We start from the raw sequence: 16,246 nt of genomic DNA on the forward strand, positions 1-16,246 counted from the left end.
CCCTCCTCTCCTCCCTCCCCCTCCTGGTGCTGATGAGCAATTCTACTATGTATCATGTTCAAAACCCATTTCCATATTATTCATATTTGCGATAGTGATCATTTAAAGCCGAAATTCCCAAATATATCCCCATCAAACCATGTGGTCAGTCATATGTTTTTCTTCTGCATTTATGCTCCCATAGTTCTTTCTTTGGATGTGGATAGTGTTTTTTCTTACAAGTCCCTCAGAATTGTCTGGGTTGTTGCATTGCTGCTAGTAAAGAAGTCCATTACGTAAAATGAAATATTTTTAAGAGGATTCTCAGAGTGGTTTCAGCTTTCACCACTACTAAGCTACCATCTTGGCTCTGGCCCTTTCCTAAAATAAAATATCTTTATAATAAAAAATACCACATTTAGAAGAGTTCATAGAAAGAATAGATAAGAACCAATGGCTTAACAATGAACAAGAGAATATGAGCCAAAATAGATGAGAAGCCCTCAAGAATGACATTCTGGAAATATAATCCCAAACAATTCTGATGCAGAAGAAAAGGGTGCAATTTAGGAGATATGGATTTGCATCTATTGATCAACTTGGATTTTTAAAGGATGAATATTTAGGAAATGAAAGTAAGAGATGATAATAGAAGATGATGAGAAAAGAGTGGCAGGACCCTGTCCTGACAGAATAGTGTCATCAGTGCTGAGGCTCAGAATGAGCTCAGATGGGTTATGAATGCTAAAAAACAACACATAAGATTTTTGTTTCACTATATTGGGATCAAGGAAAGGCTGGGACTGCTGCTTAGGATAGAAAGAATGATAATAATGGACAGTGATCAAAAACGATTCTTACTTTGTTGTTTTTCTAAAAGAATGACTTAGAAGATTGAATCAAAATGGCCATTCAGACATTTAAATTGTTGATAAGTAATAAGAGAGCATCTAGCAGGCCTCCATGAAATCAAGTCACTAGGGTTTAAATCATAAAATCATAGTCTGGGAGCTGAAGGAAGTTCAGAACCTCAGAAAATAACTTTAGACGTTATTTCAGGATCCTGCAATAACTGGAATCTGTGCATAATCTATTGTCAGTGATCTTTGATAAAATGCTACTACCCAGTCACTGTGTATTGATTTTTCATACATCCTATACTTATCTATGAACCTTCTACATTCCTCCCTCCTTCCTCCTATACTATAAGTATGTATACTATCTTTAAGGACAAATATCATGTCTGTCTTTTATATTTGTATTCCCTGTGCCTATAGTCTCCAGTATATATTATAAGTTTGCTGGTCAATCATTGAATGATAAGGTAGAGAGTAAGCTCCTTGAAGGCAGGAACTATTTACCTTTCTTAGTATCTCCAGCACATATAAAATCCCTGGCATATGGCAAAAGGCTAATAAATGCTTATTGAAGATATCCAAGATGATTATGGGTCTAGAGATCATGCCATATGAGGATTAATTAAATGAAGAGAGAATGTTTATCCTGGAGAAAGAAGACTCAGAAGTTGTCTTACAGAAAAGGAATTAGACTTGTTCCATAGAGTGGAGGAAATTGGAGTAAGAGTTTCAGAGAAGCAAATTTAGCCTCAGTGCAATAAAAATAACTTCCTAATGATTAGACCTGTCCAGAAGGAGAGTGGGCTGCCTCTAGAGACAGGAGGTTTTCAGGTGGAATCTGATGACCTTTTCATAGGGATATCATAGAAGAGATTCCTGCTGAATAGTAGACTTAAGAGTTAAGAAGATCTTGATTCATTTCTCATCATGGACCCTTATTAGCTCTGGCAGCCTGGGCAACTCACTTTTCTGAGCCTTATTTTCCCCATCTGTAAAATGGTAATATACTTGCTGAATTGGAGTAAAGTCACCCAAGTGGGAAGTGTCTGTGACCAGGTTTGAACCCATGACTTCCCATTTCCAGGTCTGATGCTCTATCCACTGAACCACCTAGCTGCCTCTTCTTTGCAATTTTTTTAATATGACACTCCATCTCCATGCCTTTGCACTGGCTGTCTCCCATGTCTGGAATGAATGCTCTGCTTTCTTACCTCTTTGTTTCCTTGCCTTCCTTAAAGGCTCACCTCAAGGACCACCTTCTACAGGTGACGTTTCTTGGTTCCACCAACTGCTAACATCTTCCCCTTTCATAACACCTTACTCTGATATTTCTTATATATAGCTATTTAATTACATGCTGTCTCTCTGATAAGAATCTACACTCCTTGAAGGCAGGGACTTTTTTTTTTGTCTTTCTTTGTATCCCAAGAGCTTATCACTGTGCCTGGCATAGAGTAAGTGCTCAATAAATGCTTGTTGACTTACTGACTACAGCCACTTTATTATTGTTATTATTATCACAATTCATGTATAGATTTAACTAGTTGGCTTCTGGGTTTGTTTCCATTGTTAAAATCCTTTAATTTGGTTTGGCTCAACCAAAAGTAATTTAAATTAAACATATACTTAAAATGCACTGAGCTATAGAAGTAGCAGAGCTACTACTTCCATTAGTTTGAATGGGCAAAGAAATAGAAAATGGCAATGGGGGGAGGAGTAAGGAAGGAGGTAGGAAATGAGAAAAAGATGATATCCCTGAAAATAATTGGAAACTGGCCATCAAAGCAAAAGCTTTCATTTTGTCTTTCCTCAAATGTTGATTTGAAAAAATGATTTGAAAAATCTTTAAAACACTAATTTTTAAAAATTATTTTATCTTACAGACACAGATGATACTAGTTTGTTGGGAAAGAAGGATGATGGATTACAATATCGACCAGATGTGAAAGGTACCTTCACACTGTTTTTCATTTATTGAAACATAAGACACTAGTTGTGGCTTCCTTGGTTTGCTCTCTTTCCTGGCATCACTAGACCAATTTTTGCTTTCTGACACCTTCTGTCACAGCACTATCTTCAGTCTGCTTCTTAGGGCATCTGTCTAATTTTACAGTTTAGAGCCTTCCTACTCCCCGACCTTCTCCAACAATAGGGAGCCTTCGCATGGCTAATTAGCCCTGGGGAGATGCTAAAAAATCAATTCCCTTTGTTTATGTACTCCAGTACAACCTTTAACTAGAAATAGCCTTTTCTTCCCCTCTCTCCTTCTCCCTCTGTCTCTGTCTCTCCCTCTGTCTCTGTTTCTGTCTCTCTCTCTGTCTCTGTTTGTCTGTCTGTCTGTCTCTTTCTCTTCAGTTGCATTAGAAATAATTTTTTACCATTATTTTCCAACATTTTAGGAATTGGATTTTCTCCCTCTCTCCTTTCTTCCCGTCCAAGGTTGTCTGTAGTCTAATATAAGTTATACCACTGCTTTCAAGAAATATATATTTCCATTGCTTAAATTGTGACAGAAGACACATATCATACATATAATAAAAAACTCATGAAGATAATAACACGGGCCTTCCTTTTTTCATCTTCCAAAGAGATTTAACAGATCTTTCCTATTTTTCTCTATAAGAAGAAAGCCTGGCCTTAGTAGCCAACGTGAAGGCCATATTTAAAACCATTTAGTATATTGATTGCATAGAAACAGGCAGAAAAATAATTCTGATTTGACTTATGTTACTTGACAAAATTAAACTTCAAAACCTCTGGATCTTCTGAGATACTAGAAAATCTTCATACTTAGCACAGCTCTTCCCTCAAGGTTTCCAAGTATAAACATGAAGAATCACATACAGTGGTTATAAAAAAGTATATAAAGTTTATCCATGTTCATATTTACATCTTGCCCTTTTGCAGACAAGGCATTTTAGGTGAGAAATGTTAGAAGAGAATCTCAACAAAGGACAATTATTTGAATACTTGGAGCTATTAGGGAATTCAAAGGAAAAGAGAAGGGAACAGGATAAACATTAAACACCTACTATGTGCCAATCACATTATAAATTTTATAAAAGTGCCACATACTTTATAAATATCTCATTTGATATATATATATATATTTAAAACAAAGCAAAAGCAGATTAAGCAGTGATTTATAGTTTGGAGGGATTTACAGTCTCATTAAAATCTCATTAATTTCACCCATGAGAAATTAAATAGCAACAAAAGACAATGTGGATAAACATCAAATAAGACTGCTTTTCTATTTGGGTTTTGGTTATTTACCACCGGTATGAACTCAGGAAGACACTTTTATAAAATACAGAGTTGGGCAAGGGGATCTCTAAAGTCCCTTCCAGCTCTAAATGCTATGATCTTCTTATAATATTTAATAGATGGCTTAATTTATGAGAATTTACTAGCTGTGTGGCCCTGGGCATGTCACTTAACCTATGCCTGTCTGAAGTTCCTGATTTGCAAAAGGCAATAATAATAGCACCTTCCTCTCAGGGTTGTTGTAAGGAAAGAAAGAGATAATATTTTAAAGTGCTTTGTAAACTTTAAAGCATTATATTGTGCTATTATTCTTTTGGATAGTCACATACTTAGTATGTTTGAAGATACTTGTAATGGTGAATAAAAATGACAATTACATAGTTTTTTATGTATAATATCCCATCTGAGCCTTAGAACATTCCTGTGGAGGAGTTATTACTGAGGCTATTACCCCCATTTTATTTTATTTTTATTTATTTATTTTTAAACCCTTTCCTTCCATCTTGGAGTCAATACTGTCTTAAGATTCCTTTACATATATAAAAAATATGAATTCATTTACATTCTAAAATATTATTGAGGATTACACTCATAATTATAGAGGATTCCCTTTTTTTAAAACCCTTACATTCCATCTTGGAGTCAATACTGTGTATTGGCTCCAAGGCAGAAGAGCAGTAAGGGCTAGGCAATGGGGGTTAAGTGACTTGCTCAGGGTCACACAGCTGGGAAGTGTCTGAGGTCAGATTTGAACCTAGGATCTTCCGTCTCTAGACCTGGCTCTCAAACCACTGAGCTACCCAGTTGCCCTATTACCCCCATTTTAAAGATAAGGAATCTGAGTCTGTGAGGGGTAAAATAATATATTCATGATCACGTAGTTATCAAGTATCGGAATCAGGCTGTGAATTTAGACTTTCCTTTTTCTGACTCCAGATTTTCTAAATCTGACTTCATATCCAACATTATCTATGACTTTATGCTGCTTTTGTTTGCTAAAAAAGACTGGGTGGTCATCTGCTTTCTTCAACTTCTTTTTTTCTTACCAGCAAAGATTGTTCTGAGATCCAAGATGGCTGCTGCCATGAGCAGTGTGTCATTATTTACTCCTCTGCTTCAGGTTCAGACTCCCTTCAGAGTGTTTGCTCAAACAGAGCCACTTTCTTCCTGTTCTTCACTAAGCACAGTACAGAGAATAGCTAGAACATTTGAAGTTTATCTCACTGCCAATTTCTTTGAAATGAACACATCACATTTCTTTGAAATACACACTTCACAGCTAGACCAGAAATCCACAAACAGTGATCCGTCAGAGCATGTGCCACAAATTATGGGGATATATTCGTGGAGGAAGACAAGTGTCCCTGGTTACTTGTTCATTCCGTCAACAAATATTTCTTCAATGCCTCAAGTATCCTGAGTATTGACAGTCTGGTAAATTAGGGTGGATTTAATTAGGCGAAATTTGATAGAGATAGATGTAATGTTTTACCCTCAGTTTCAAGAAATTGACTTCGTAAATGCAAGATAGAAGAGACATGGTTAGATACTAGTTTCTCCAGAAAAGATCTGGAGGTCTTAATGGAGTAAGTCAATGCATACTTGGGCTACGCTGAGATATACAACGTTCAGGAATAAGGAGATGATAATCCTGGTGTGCTCTGCTCTGCTTGGACCATATCTATAGTATCACACTTTCAGGTGACAAATCTGGGATATTTGTGGGCAGTTAGATGGTGCAGTGGAAAGAGTGCTGGCACTGGAGTCAGGAAGACTCTTCTTCATGAGTTCAAATCTGGCCTCAGACCTTTCTAAGTGTGAAATCCCAAGCAAATCATTTAACCTTGTTTGCCTTAGTTCCTCATCTGGAAAATGAGGTGAAGAAAGGAAATAGCAAATCATTCTAGTATCTTTGCCAAGAAAATCTCAAATGGGATAATCAAGAGTTGGACACGACTGAACAACATATACACACATATGTTTGAGTGTATATATGTGTGTGCATTTACATATGTCATACATATATGTGCACATGTACATATATCAACATATATCATTATATATTTTATTTTATATATTATTTCCTACTTTCCCAAACCTTTTCCCTCAATTAAGAATGAAAGAAAACAAAATGCCTATTATAAACACGGATAGTCACACAAAATAAAATTCTGCCTTGCCCATGTCTAACAATAAATGTCTCACTCTCCAGTCTAAGTCCTTTACCTTTTTCAGGTAGAGCATGTTTCATCCTCAGTTCCCTGGAATCCTTATTACAATGGTCAGAGTTTCTCATTCTTTCAAAGTTATTTGACTTTACCCTATCATTGTTATTGTGTAGATTGTTCTCTCTGCTCTGTTCATTTCATCCGGTATCAGTACATACAAGTCTTTCTAGGTTTATGTGATACCACCCTCTTCATAATTTTCTAGAGCATGATAATATTCCATCACATTTCATATGCCATAACTTGTTTAGCCATTTGGGGTAGACAATTATCATGGGCATAGTTTATTCAAAAGAAACAGTATAAGAGGGCAGCTGGGTGGCTCAGTGGATTGAGAGCCAGTCCTAGAGATGGGAGGTCCTGAGTTCAAATCTGGCCTCAGATACTTCCCAGCTGTGTGATCCTGGGCAAGTCACTTGACCCCCATTGCCTAGCCACTTACCGAGACAAAGTATTGACTCCAAGACGGAAGGTAAGGGTTAAAAAAAAAAGGAAACAATATAAGTAGATGTGAAGCTGGAAGGGACCTTTTGAGCCATCTAATTCAACCCCCTTATTTTACAAATAAGAAAACTGAGGGGCAGAGAAGTTAAATGGACTCACTCAATGTGTCTTTTCAGCTCAGAATTAGGACTCATGTATAGAAAGTACAAGAAAACAGATTTTTACTCAGCCTGCGGAAGGATTTTCTAATAGTAAAGTGCTTCCTCAAAGTAGATTGGGTGGTTTGAGCTCTGTTCAACTTTATCTTATTAGATTTAGTTCACTCTTCTAGCTTTTCAAGACCTCACTAGAGCTTAATTTCGTCCAAGACATTAGCAATATTTCCTACCTTTGTGTGCTCATTAGATTTGCTAATCATGCTATTTATGTCTTTATCCAAATCATTTATAAAAATGTTGGCTTGATGATGACCAAGGACAGAGCCCTGCAGCAGATCCCTGCAGATTTAACTTCATAGTGATATCAGTTCATTAATCACACTCTAAATTCAGTTATTCACTCTTGCCTGAATCCACCTAAATATCATGTTATCTGGCATCAAGTATCGACTATTTGATCTGACCAAATTCTGATAAATTTTTAGGGGCCATAGTTCATTCATATGAAAAAGGAAGGGATTGGATAAGCTGATCTCTAAGATATCTGCCAGCTCTGAAATTCTGGGTCTCAAAAAATAACATATTGATTCACAACAGTCTGAAATACCTGGGATTTGTGGCCAACAGCAGTTGACCCCCTATTAACAAATAGAGGTAATCAGGCTCCCATGTCCTGTCACCTGGTGATCTGGTGCTATTTGAAAGAGGAATCAAAAGCCAAGCAAGAAGCATATTGAAGCTACTTCAAAGTTCAAAGAAGAGTCTCATTTTCACCAGCCAAGAAACAAGCGGTTGATCAGTAGCTACCCTCATCCCAATTGATGATAGCTGACATCTAGACTGCCTTGCTGATGAGAAAAATGATCATTGCCCATGCTGCCGTAAGTAAAACAGCATGAATGGAACATGATTGTAGCAGCTGTGTGTATACCGGATGGATAGGAGGGAAAAGAGAATCAGATGAAAAAAGGCTACAGGACATCCAGGTGTACAGTGGACAAGTCCTGATGAAAGGATTTGGCAGTGGTGCTTGGGAAAGGCCAGATGGCAATTCATAATGTCATCTAAGCAACAGCAGGATTTGGCAGATGGCCAGAGGAGAGATGAAGAAGTATCAAAAAAGGTCCAGGAGAAACGAATCAAGTCGAGGGAAGGATTTAAGGGAAAAAGAAAGCTTATTTTTGTTTTGATTTTTCATTTATATTATCAAGTTAGAAGTCATAGGAAAAGTCCTTATTGATCTAAGGATTCCCCACTACTGGGCATGTATACCAAGAGGTCAAAGAGAAAAGTGAATGGCGCCATATATGCTAAAATATTCACAGCAGTACATTTTGTGGCAACAAAACACTGGAAACAAAATGGGTATACATTGATTGGGAAATGACTGAACAAAATATGGTATATAGAATCATTGATCTGTAGTTGGAGGAAACCTCAGGTCATTGACTCCAACCTCCTTATTTGATATTTGAAGAAACTAAGTGCTGGAGAGTTGAAATGTCTTGCTCTCTGTTACAATATCTGAAGCAGATTTTGAATCCCAATCCTCAAATTTGAAAAGCATCATTCTTTCCACTGTCATTTTGTTATTCAGTTTTTTCAGTCTTTTCTAATTCTTCACGACCTTATTTGGGGTTTTCTTGGCAAAGATACTGGAGTGCTTTGCCATTCTTATCTACAGCTCATTTTGTAAGTGAGGAAACTGAGGCAAGCAAGGTTAAGTGACTTTTCCCAGGGTCACGAACTAGGTAGTGCCCAAGGCCAAATTTGAACTTAGGAAGATGAGTCTTCCTGTCTCCTGGTTCTGGACTTTAGCCACTTTATCTGCTCATGATGGCACTTTTAGAAATGACACCTCTGAGGAATATAGAGAAACATGGAAAGTCTTGTGCAATTTAAAGCAGAATGATATGAACAGAACCAGAAGAACAATATCCATAAAGGACAGAAAAATGTAAATGAAAAGAATTCTAAAAGGTACCCAAAGTCTGATTAATTGTAATGACTATTCTTAGTTCCATAAAATTGATAATGAAATATAGCTCCCCCCTCTTGAAAGAAAGGTGGGGGACTATGGGTACAGAATGTGACACATGCTACCGGACCTCATCATTATGTCTGTTGGTTTGGCTTAACCATTTTTTCTTTATCCCAAGGAAGCTTTTGATAGGGGCTGGAGTAAGCAGGAGGAGCAAATGATCGGTCAATGACTGACCTAAAACAAAAGGCACAAATAACACTTTGCCTTGATAAAATAAAGCTTTGACTTTAATGTCCATTTTATAGATTAAGAAATACTAATTTACTTCATATCCATTTTTTAGCCTTAATAACTGAATGTAGAAAATGGGGACAAATGAAAGATTAGAATTAGACAGTTTGCTCAAAAGCCTTTACCTTTTGGTTCCATCTATCAATTGCAGAGGTATACCTTCTAATCTAAAACTTTGGATTATTTCTTTGGTTGAGGAATTTGGCACTTTGTTTTCAAACAATAGTAGCTTATAATAGTCCCATGTTGTACAGTGTTCAAAATGATTTGAACCCAAAGCTACCCAACTACTTCGTTCTTTGTTACTTGTTTCTGTTTTGGGGGAACTAATGATTTTTTTCCTATTTGCATTTTGACATTTGGTGAATGTGTTTGTGTGGTTCTTTCAGATGCCAGTGATCAAAGAGAAGATATTTATATTGGAAACCACATACCTTGTCCTGAAAACTTCAATGGTTACTGCATACATGGAAAATGTGAATTCGTTTATTCTACTCAAAAGGCTTCTTGCCGGTAAGTCAGTAAAGAAACAAATAGTACAGTCGAAGGCAAGATTTTACATAAGTGTTTTTTTCTAACAAAGGCCACTTATTCAAACAAGAAAGTCAATTATGTATTATATATGAATAAAAGACTAATATTTGGATAAGTTACCTATAAAAATAAGCATGCAGCACTAAAAGATTGGTTTTTATCTTCAAACATAACTATAATAACAATATAGAATGGCTATATTGGAAGAATGTAAAATTACAAAGAAGAGAAAACAAAGCATTATTCAGTAAATCTAAAATATAATTATATACTTCAGTTCTATTATGGCTAACTAAGGAGTATGGATAGTATTAAGAAAGAAAGAGAAGAAAAAGTGACAAATAGGGATTTCAAAAGAAAGAAACAGGAATGAGGGTAAAAAGAGATGGAGGGGGAAAGATTCAAATCTCCTCTCTCCCGATCCTACCTACCCAAGGCCAAGGAGAGGATAAAGGAAGATTTAAATCTTTCCTCCATCTCTTGCTAGTTGTGTGACCCTGGGCACATCACCTAACCTTATTTGCTTCAGTTCTGTATCTGTAAGAAAAGTTGGAGAGAGAAATGGCAAACCATTCCAGTATCTTTGCCAAGAATCCCCAAAAGGGGTCACAAAGAGTCAGACACAACTGAAACAACACAACAATAACATTTCCATTTTACCCCTTTACACTAGGAATTGTCTACAGCCATCAACCATCTAGACTACTCAGAGCAGGGATGACTTGCTCTCACATATCCTAGGAATTCTCTTCGAGGTGTGCTCATTATATTATTTGGTATGAATGAGTTCTCAATTGCATGTTTTTTAGAAGTACAGTTTAAAAAATGCTGGATTGACCAGGATAGAGTGAGCATTTCTTATTTAACGCAAACATTTCCATCTAGTCAACAAAGAAATCAACCACTTTATATCACCACATTTTGAAAGAACCTTCTTAAATATACAGATTAGGTTAATCTTTATGACTTCTAAGCAAAATAAGACTAGAGGGAAAAAATATAAACTTCCTTTAAAACTTCACAAAAGTAGGGAAAAGGTATAAATTGTATAAAACTATGAGAAATTAGAGACATTTCAAAAATAAAGTTTGATTTTAAATGTATGAAGCTATAGATAGTGCTAAAAGTAATGGGAAATTAGAAAGTAGTTATTAATCAGACTTTGAAAAACACAAGTTGAAATGCAAATCTTAGTTGCTTAGCTAACATGATAAATCTAAATGCTTTAATAAGCTTTCCCACTAAGATAAAAACTGTTGTTTCTATAGATTAAAAATACAGGAACCAAAAAATTTCCAAAGTTCTAGGGAAATAGCAGGTAAATGAATTGTCAGTATTAGCTTATTTTTCCTTCCCCGTTCTTGTCTTCCGTTGTCTATACTTGCCTACTTTCTTTTACCCTTAATTCAAAGATCAGTGGAAATTTAAGATTAAAATGTCTATCATCAACTTCTCTTCCAGCACCTGGGTGGCAAAGGGAATAGAGCACTAGGCTTGGAATCAGAAAGACTTTATTTTCCTAATTTCAAATCTGATCTTAGACATGTCCTAATTGTGTGACCCTGGGAAAGTCACTTTTCCCTCTTTGTCTCAGTTTCCCCATCTGTAAAATGAGATGGAGAAGGAAATAAGAAGTCATTCCAGTGTCTCTGCAAAGAACATCCCAAATAGGGTCACAAAGAATTGGACATGAATGAAGTGAGTAAATAGCATCAACCTCTCAAAGGCTGGTTGCTCTAAATTATCTAAGTAGTACTCCTTTTCTCCCCTTACTCCTACCCCAATAAATATCTAGTGTTCTTTCCATTAGCTTTACAGCATTTACTCTAGGATATCATATGACTGACCAATTAGATGAATTAGATGAAGCCATAGCTTCCCCACCCCCAATCTCTTACCTTCATATCAAGGGCTCTATGACTGGCATCTTTCTTCTTTCCTTTATGATAACACTGCTCTATAAACCCCTGCCAAGGAGTTGTTTTAATTATGTAAGCAGTGGTATCATCATTTTTCTTATCTGCAAGTCAGCCCACCAGATAGGGGGCTAATGACCATCCATTTGCATGCTGGTAGCTATTGATCCACTAGGAGTTTAATTTAGAATAAAGCCTTTTATCTGTCCATCAATCGAAATTTCCTATTACCTGGCACAAGACCTTTGCTTTAATGGTGACCTGAGGCAAATGCAAGCTCCTAACAGGTCTTCAGAGTCATCAGAATATTGATTCTAAGATGGAAGGAAGGAAAAGAAAGGAAAGGAAAAGAAAGGAAAGGAAAGGAAAGGAAAGGAAGAAAGAGAGAGAGAGAAAGAAAGAAAGAAAGAAAGAAAGAAAGAAAGAAAGAAAGAAAGAAAGAAAGAAAGAAAGAAAGAAAGAAAGAAAGAAAGAAAGAAAGAAAGAAAGAAAGAAAGAAAGAAAGAAAGAAAGAAAGAAAGAAGGAAGGAAGGAAGGAAGGAAGGAAGGAAGGAAGGAAGGAAGGAAGGAAGGAAGGAAGGAAAGAAAGAAAGAAAGAAAGAAAGAAAGAAAGAAAGAAAGAAAGAAAGAAAGAAAGAAAGAGAAAGGAAGGAAGGAAGGAAGGAAAGAAGGAAAGAAACAAGAAAGAAGGAAGGAAAGAAAGAAAAAATAGGAGAAGGAAACAGTTATTTATTATGCTACAAGTGCATCAAACCCTATGTTACAGTACTTTATATTGATTCTTATAACAACCTAGTGGGGAGGGTATTACAATTATTTGTTTTACAGTTGGGAAAATTGAGGCATAGTTTAAACAACTTGCCTTGGATCACACAGTTAGTGTCCAAGGTCAAATTTGAATTCAGGTCTTCCAGAATGATCCCAGATCTGAAAACAGTTAGGAGAAGAAAACACACCATAATTTCTGTAGCTTTTACATAGCTCTTTAGGGTTTACAAAGCACTTTACAAATATCACCTAATTTTATCCTCACAACAACCCTGGAAGGTAGGTGCTATTATTATCCCCATTTTATGGACGAACAAACTGAGCCAGGCAAGTTAAGTGACTTACTCTGCATACCAGGATTGTAGAATTCTTTTACATAGATAGTAATCCAGCTAGGGTAATGAGGTAACACAGCAGTTAGAGTTCTGGACCCAAAGGTTCAGAGGAAGATTAATCTTCATGGGTTCAAATATGACCTCAGACACTTAACCAGCTATGTGACCCGGGTCAAATCACCTAACCCTGTTTGCCTCAGTTTCCTCATCTGTAAAATGAACTGGAGAAGGAAATGGCAAACCATTCTAGCATCTCTACCAATAAAACCCCAAATGGAGTTGTGAAGAGTCAGACACGACTAAAATGACAAAAAGAGCTTGTTTGTACATTTTTGTTTTTTTGTTTCCCCCATTAGATTGTGATCTCCCTGAGGGTTGAAGTTACTTTTTGCTTGTATTTTATATCTCCAAGAGTTTGGCATAGTGTCTGGCTTAAAAATGTTTTTATTGACTGACTGGATGAAAGTTCCAGGAAAATTGTCCAGAACTGCATACTAGGTATAAGTAATAACAGCAATTAAAGGTTGGTTCTATTTTTCTAAGAGCAAAGGAAGCTGGACCTTTTTTCAGATACATCAGTTTAAGGTCATTCAGATTCCAGGTACCTTTTGAATCTACCATTTATAAGCTCATTAAGCATAAAGGTTTCATAGAATTCTTTTGGTGTCAGAGTCTGTACTCATGGACTCATTAGTTGCCCTGGCTTTATTTTATCAACTTCACTCCTCTCCTCCTGCTTGGGTCAGTCTGGCCAGTCAATCTGGGTCATTGATAGATGATTGTTAAAACTTAACCCTGAGGAAGCAGAACGAGTGGACTCAGTTTTTCCCCTGCCCTACTCTGTACCCTCATTAAATCAACCTGTGGACCATTTATTCACCCATTCAATGTTTTACTGAACATCTTTGCGTAAGCTGTTGTGTTGGGTGCTATATCCAGTCAGTCAATAAATATTTATGAAATACCTACTATGTGCCAGCTATTGCAGGAAATTGCAAATCATTTCACTATCTTTGCCAAAAAAAAGATAAAACCCAAAATGTGGTCACAGAGAGTCAGACCCCACTGAAAAATGACTCAAAAACAGAACTGCCAAGTTCTAGAGATAGAGAAAGGCAAAAGATAGTCCCTGTCCTCAAGGAATTCACAGCCTGATGAGTGGGAAAACATTCAAGTAACTATGTACAAACTATCTATCCATATATATATATACTATGTAATTAACAGAGAGAAGTCACTAGAATTAAGAGGGATTCGGAAAAGCTTCCTGTAGAAGATACAATTTTATATTGGACTAAAAAAAAAAAAGCCAGGGAAGCCAAAAAATGGAGATGAGAAGGGAGCGAATTGTAATTATGGGACACACCTACAGAAAATGCCCTGTTGGAAATGGAGTGTCTTATTCATGGAACAACCAGAAGGCTGGTGTGTTACTAGACTGGAAAGTATGTAATGGGAGGTAACATGTAAGAAAACTAGAAGAGCAGGAGGGGAAAAGGAGGGTTGAACACCAGAGGATTTCATATTTGATCTTGGGGATAATCGAGAGCCCTACTGGAATTTGTTGACCCTGAGAGTGGCATGGCCAGACACAACAAGAAAACAAAACGTTCTTAAATAACGAATTTCCTGAGAAAGGTGATCTACTCTGCAAGTACATTTTAGGACTTGCAAATTTTTCTACATCATTATGGATGTGATTCTTGATATTTCTGCAATTCTCTTCAAAGTCAAACCCTTTCAGGAGAGCATAGAGAAAATTGCAGATCAATGTCATGTTTGTAGAAGTGCCCTCTTCTTGAGATTATGGTGAAGGGTTTCTTCAAATCTCAGAGTTGAAAGGGATTTCTGAGGTCACTTTGTTTGACCTAGACCTGAACAGAAATCAACACCTTCAACTAGGGGTCATTTTTGTTGTGGTTCAGTCTGACTCTTTGTGATCCCATTTGGTGTTTTTTTTTATTCTTTTCTTAAAAAATCTTTTTTATTTTTATACTATGCAAAACACGCTTCCCTATTGGTCATTGTTGTACTACTTGAACTCCCAAATAAAACTATAAATACACTGATGTGACTTTAGTCATAGTATACTTTGATCCATATTCATGCCAATCGTTCTTTCTCTGGTGGTGAATAGCAAGATTATCCCAGATCATTGCATTGCTAAGAGTAGACAAGTTTTCACAGATGATCCTTGTACAATATTGCTGTTACTATATGCAATGTTCTCTTGCTTCTGCTTACTTTGCTCTGCATCAGTTCCTGTGGATCTTTCCATCTTTTTTCTGAAATCATCCTGCTCATAACACAGTAGTGTTTCATCACAATCATCTACCACAACTTGTTCAGCCATTCCCCCATTGATAGACATCCCCTCAATTTCCAATACTTTATCACTACAAAAAGAACTGCTCTAAATATTTTTGTACAAGTAGATCTATTTGGGTTTTCTTGACAAAGATACTGGAGTGCTTTGCCATTTCCTTCTCTGGCTCATTTTACAGTTAGAGAAACTGAGGCAACTGGGTGAAGTGACTTGCCCAGGTCACACAGCTAGGAAGTGTCTGAGGACAGATTGGAACTTAGGTCTTCCTGACTTCAGACCAGGCACTCTATCCAACTGAGCTGTCCAGCAATCTAGTGCTCAATTAGTCTCTGCTTAAAAATAAAAAATTAAGTAAACAAGGACCCCTTGACTTCAAGCACATAGCTGTTCTTATCTCCTTCATTGCCAACAAGGAAAGTACAAAAGGGTAAAAGGAGACACATGACTCTTTTGGTGTGATAACACAGTTCTACCTCCCGCATCTTTAGTTCTTCTGGATCTTTGGCCGGTAGGAAGACTCCTCGTCACCACTCAGCATTCTGACCCCCTAAAATCCCCCAGTTCCTCATGGCTGGGATTAAACTCAGCCAGCTTCTACACACTGAATTGGTCCCCTCCAGGGAATAGTTGGCTAACCTCCTCGGAGAGCAAATCCAAGCCCGCTCTAAGGAGTGGACCTTGGTTGGTCAGTCCCTCCCTTCCACAGAAAGGAAAGGTCCTGTTTGGAAAGGTGCTGGCAAGGTAAAACACAATGGCAGAAACAGTGAAGAGAGGTTTTCTGCAGGGCAAGAAAACTGATTAGGAAAAGATTAATTAGTCTTCAGTTCAGTAATTAATCTTGTGGGAAGGCAACCACATGGCACCATGCAGGTGGTCACAGAACTGCACATGTTTCATGGCTATTTCCAGGAAAAAGAGGAGGATTGCCTCAGAGCAGAATGACAGGGTAGATCACGATTTGTTCAGAGGTCTCATGGCCCCTCCAGCTAAGGATGCAACCTAGAAAGTAGTAGAGGTAGATTTAGATCCTGGAATCCTGGAATATTCCCTCCATGGGGTTAGAGTAGAGGACAGGGAAGTGCTGGCCCCTCGGACAAAGGTGGGATCTTTCCAGAGGTCACTTAATGCCTAGAGATCTGGCTACAAGAAGCCCAGAGGC

The 16,246-nt window shown here is 37.2% G+C and overlaps 1 protein-coding gene across 1 annotated transcript in view; it reads left to right on the forward strand.

The window, feature by feature from the left end:
* The window catches only part of TMEFF1 (transmembrane protein with EGF like and two follistatin like domains 1), a 138,854-nt gene that overhangs the window by 107,417 nt on the left and 15,191 nt on the right, over positions 1–16,246 (forward strand). The window contains exons 7-8 of the mRNA XM_007498056.3: positions 2,720–2,785; positions 9,598–9,721. Of these exons, the coding sequence (XP_007498118.1) occupies positions 2,720–2,785; positions 9,598–9,721 (190 nt within the window). The remainder of the gene's footprint in view (positions 1–2,719; positions 2,786–9,597; positions 9,722–16,246) is intronic.

Source organism: Monodelphis domestica, chromosome 7 (assembly GCF_027887165.1).
Source record: "Monodelphis domestica isolate mMonDom1 chromosome 7, mMonDom1.pri, whole genome shotgun sequence".
NCBI classification, from domain to species: Eukaryota; Metazoa; Chordata; class Mammalia; order Didelphimorphia; family Didelphidae; genus Monodelphis; species Monodelphis domestica.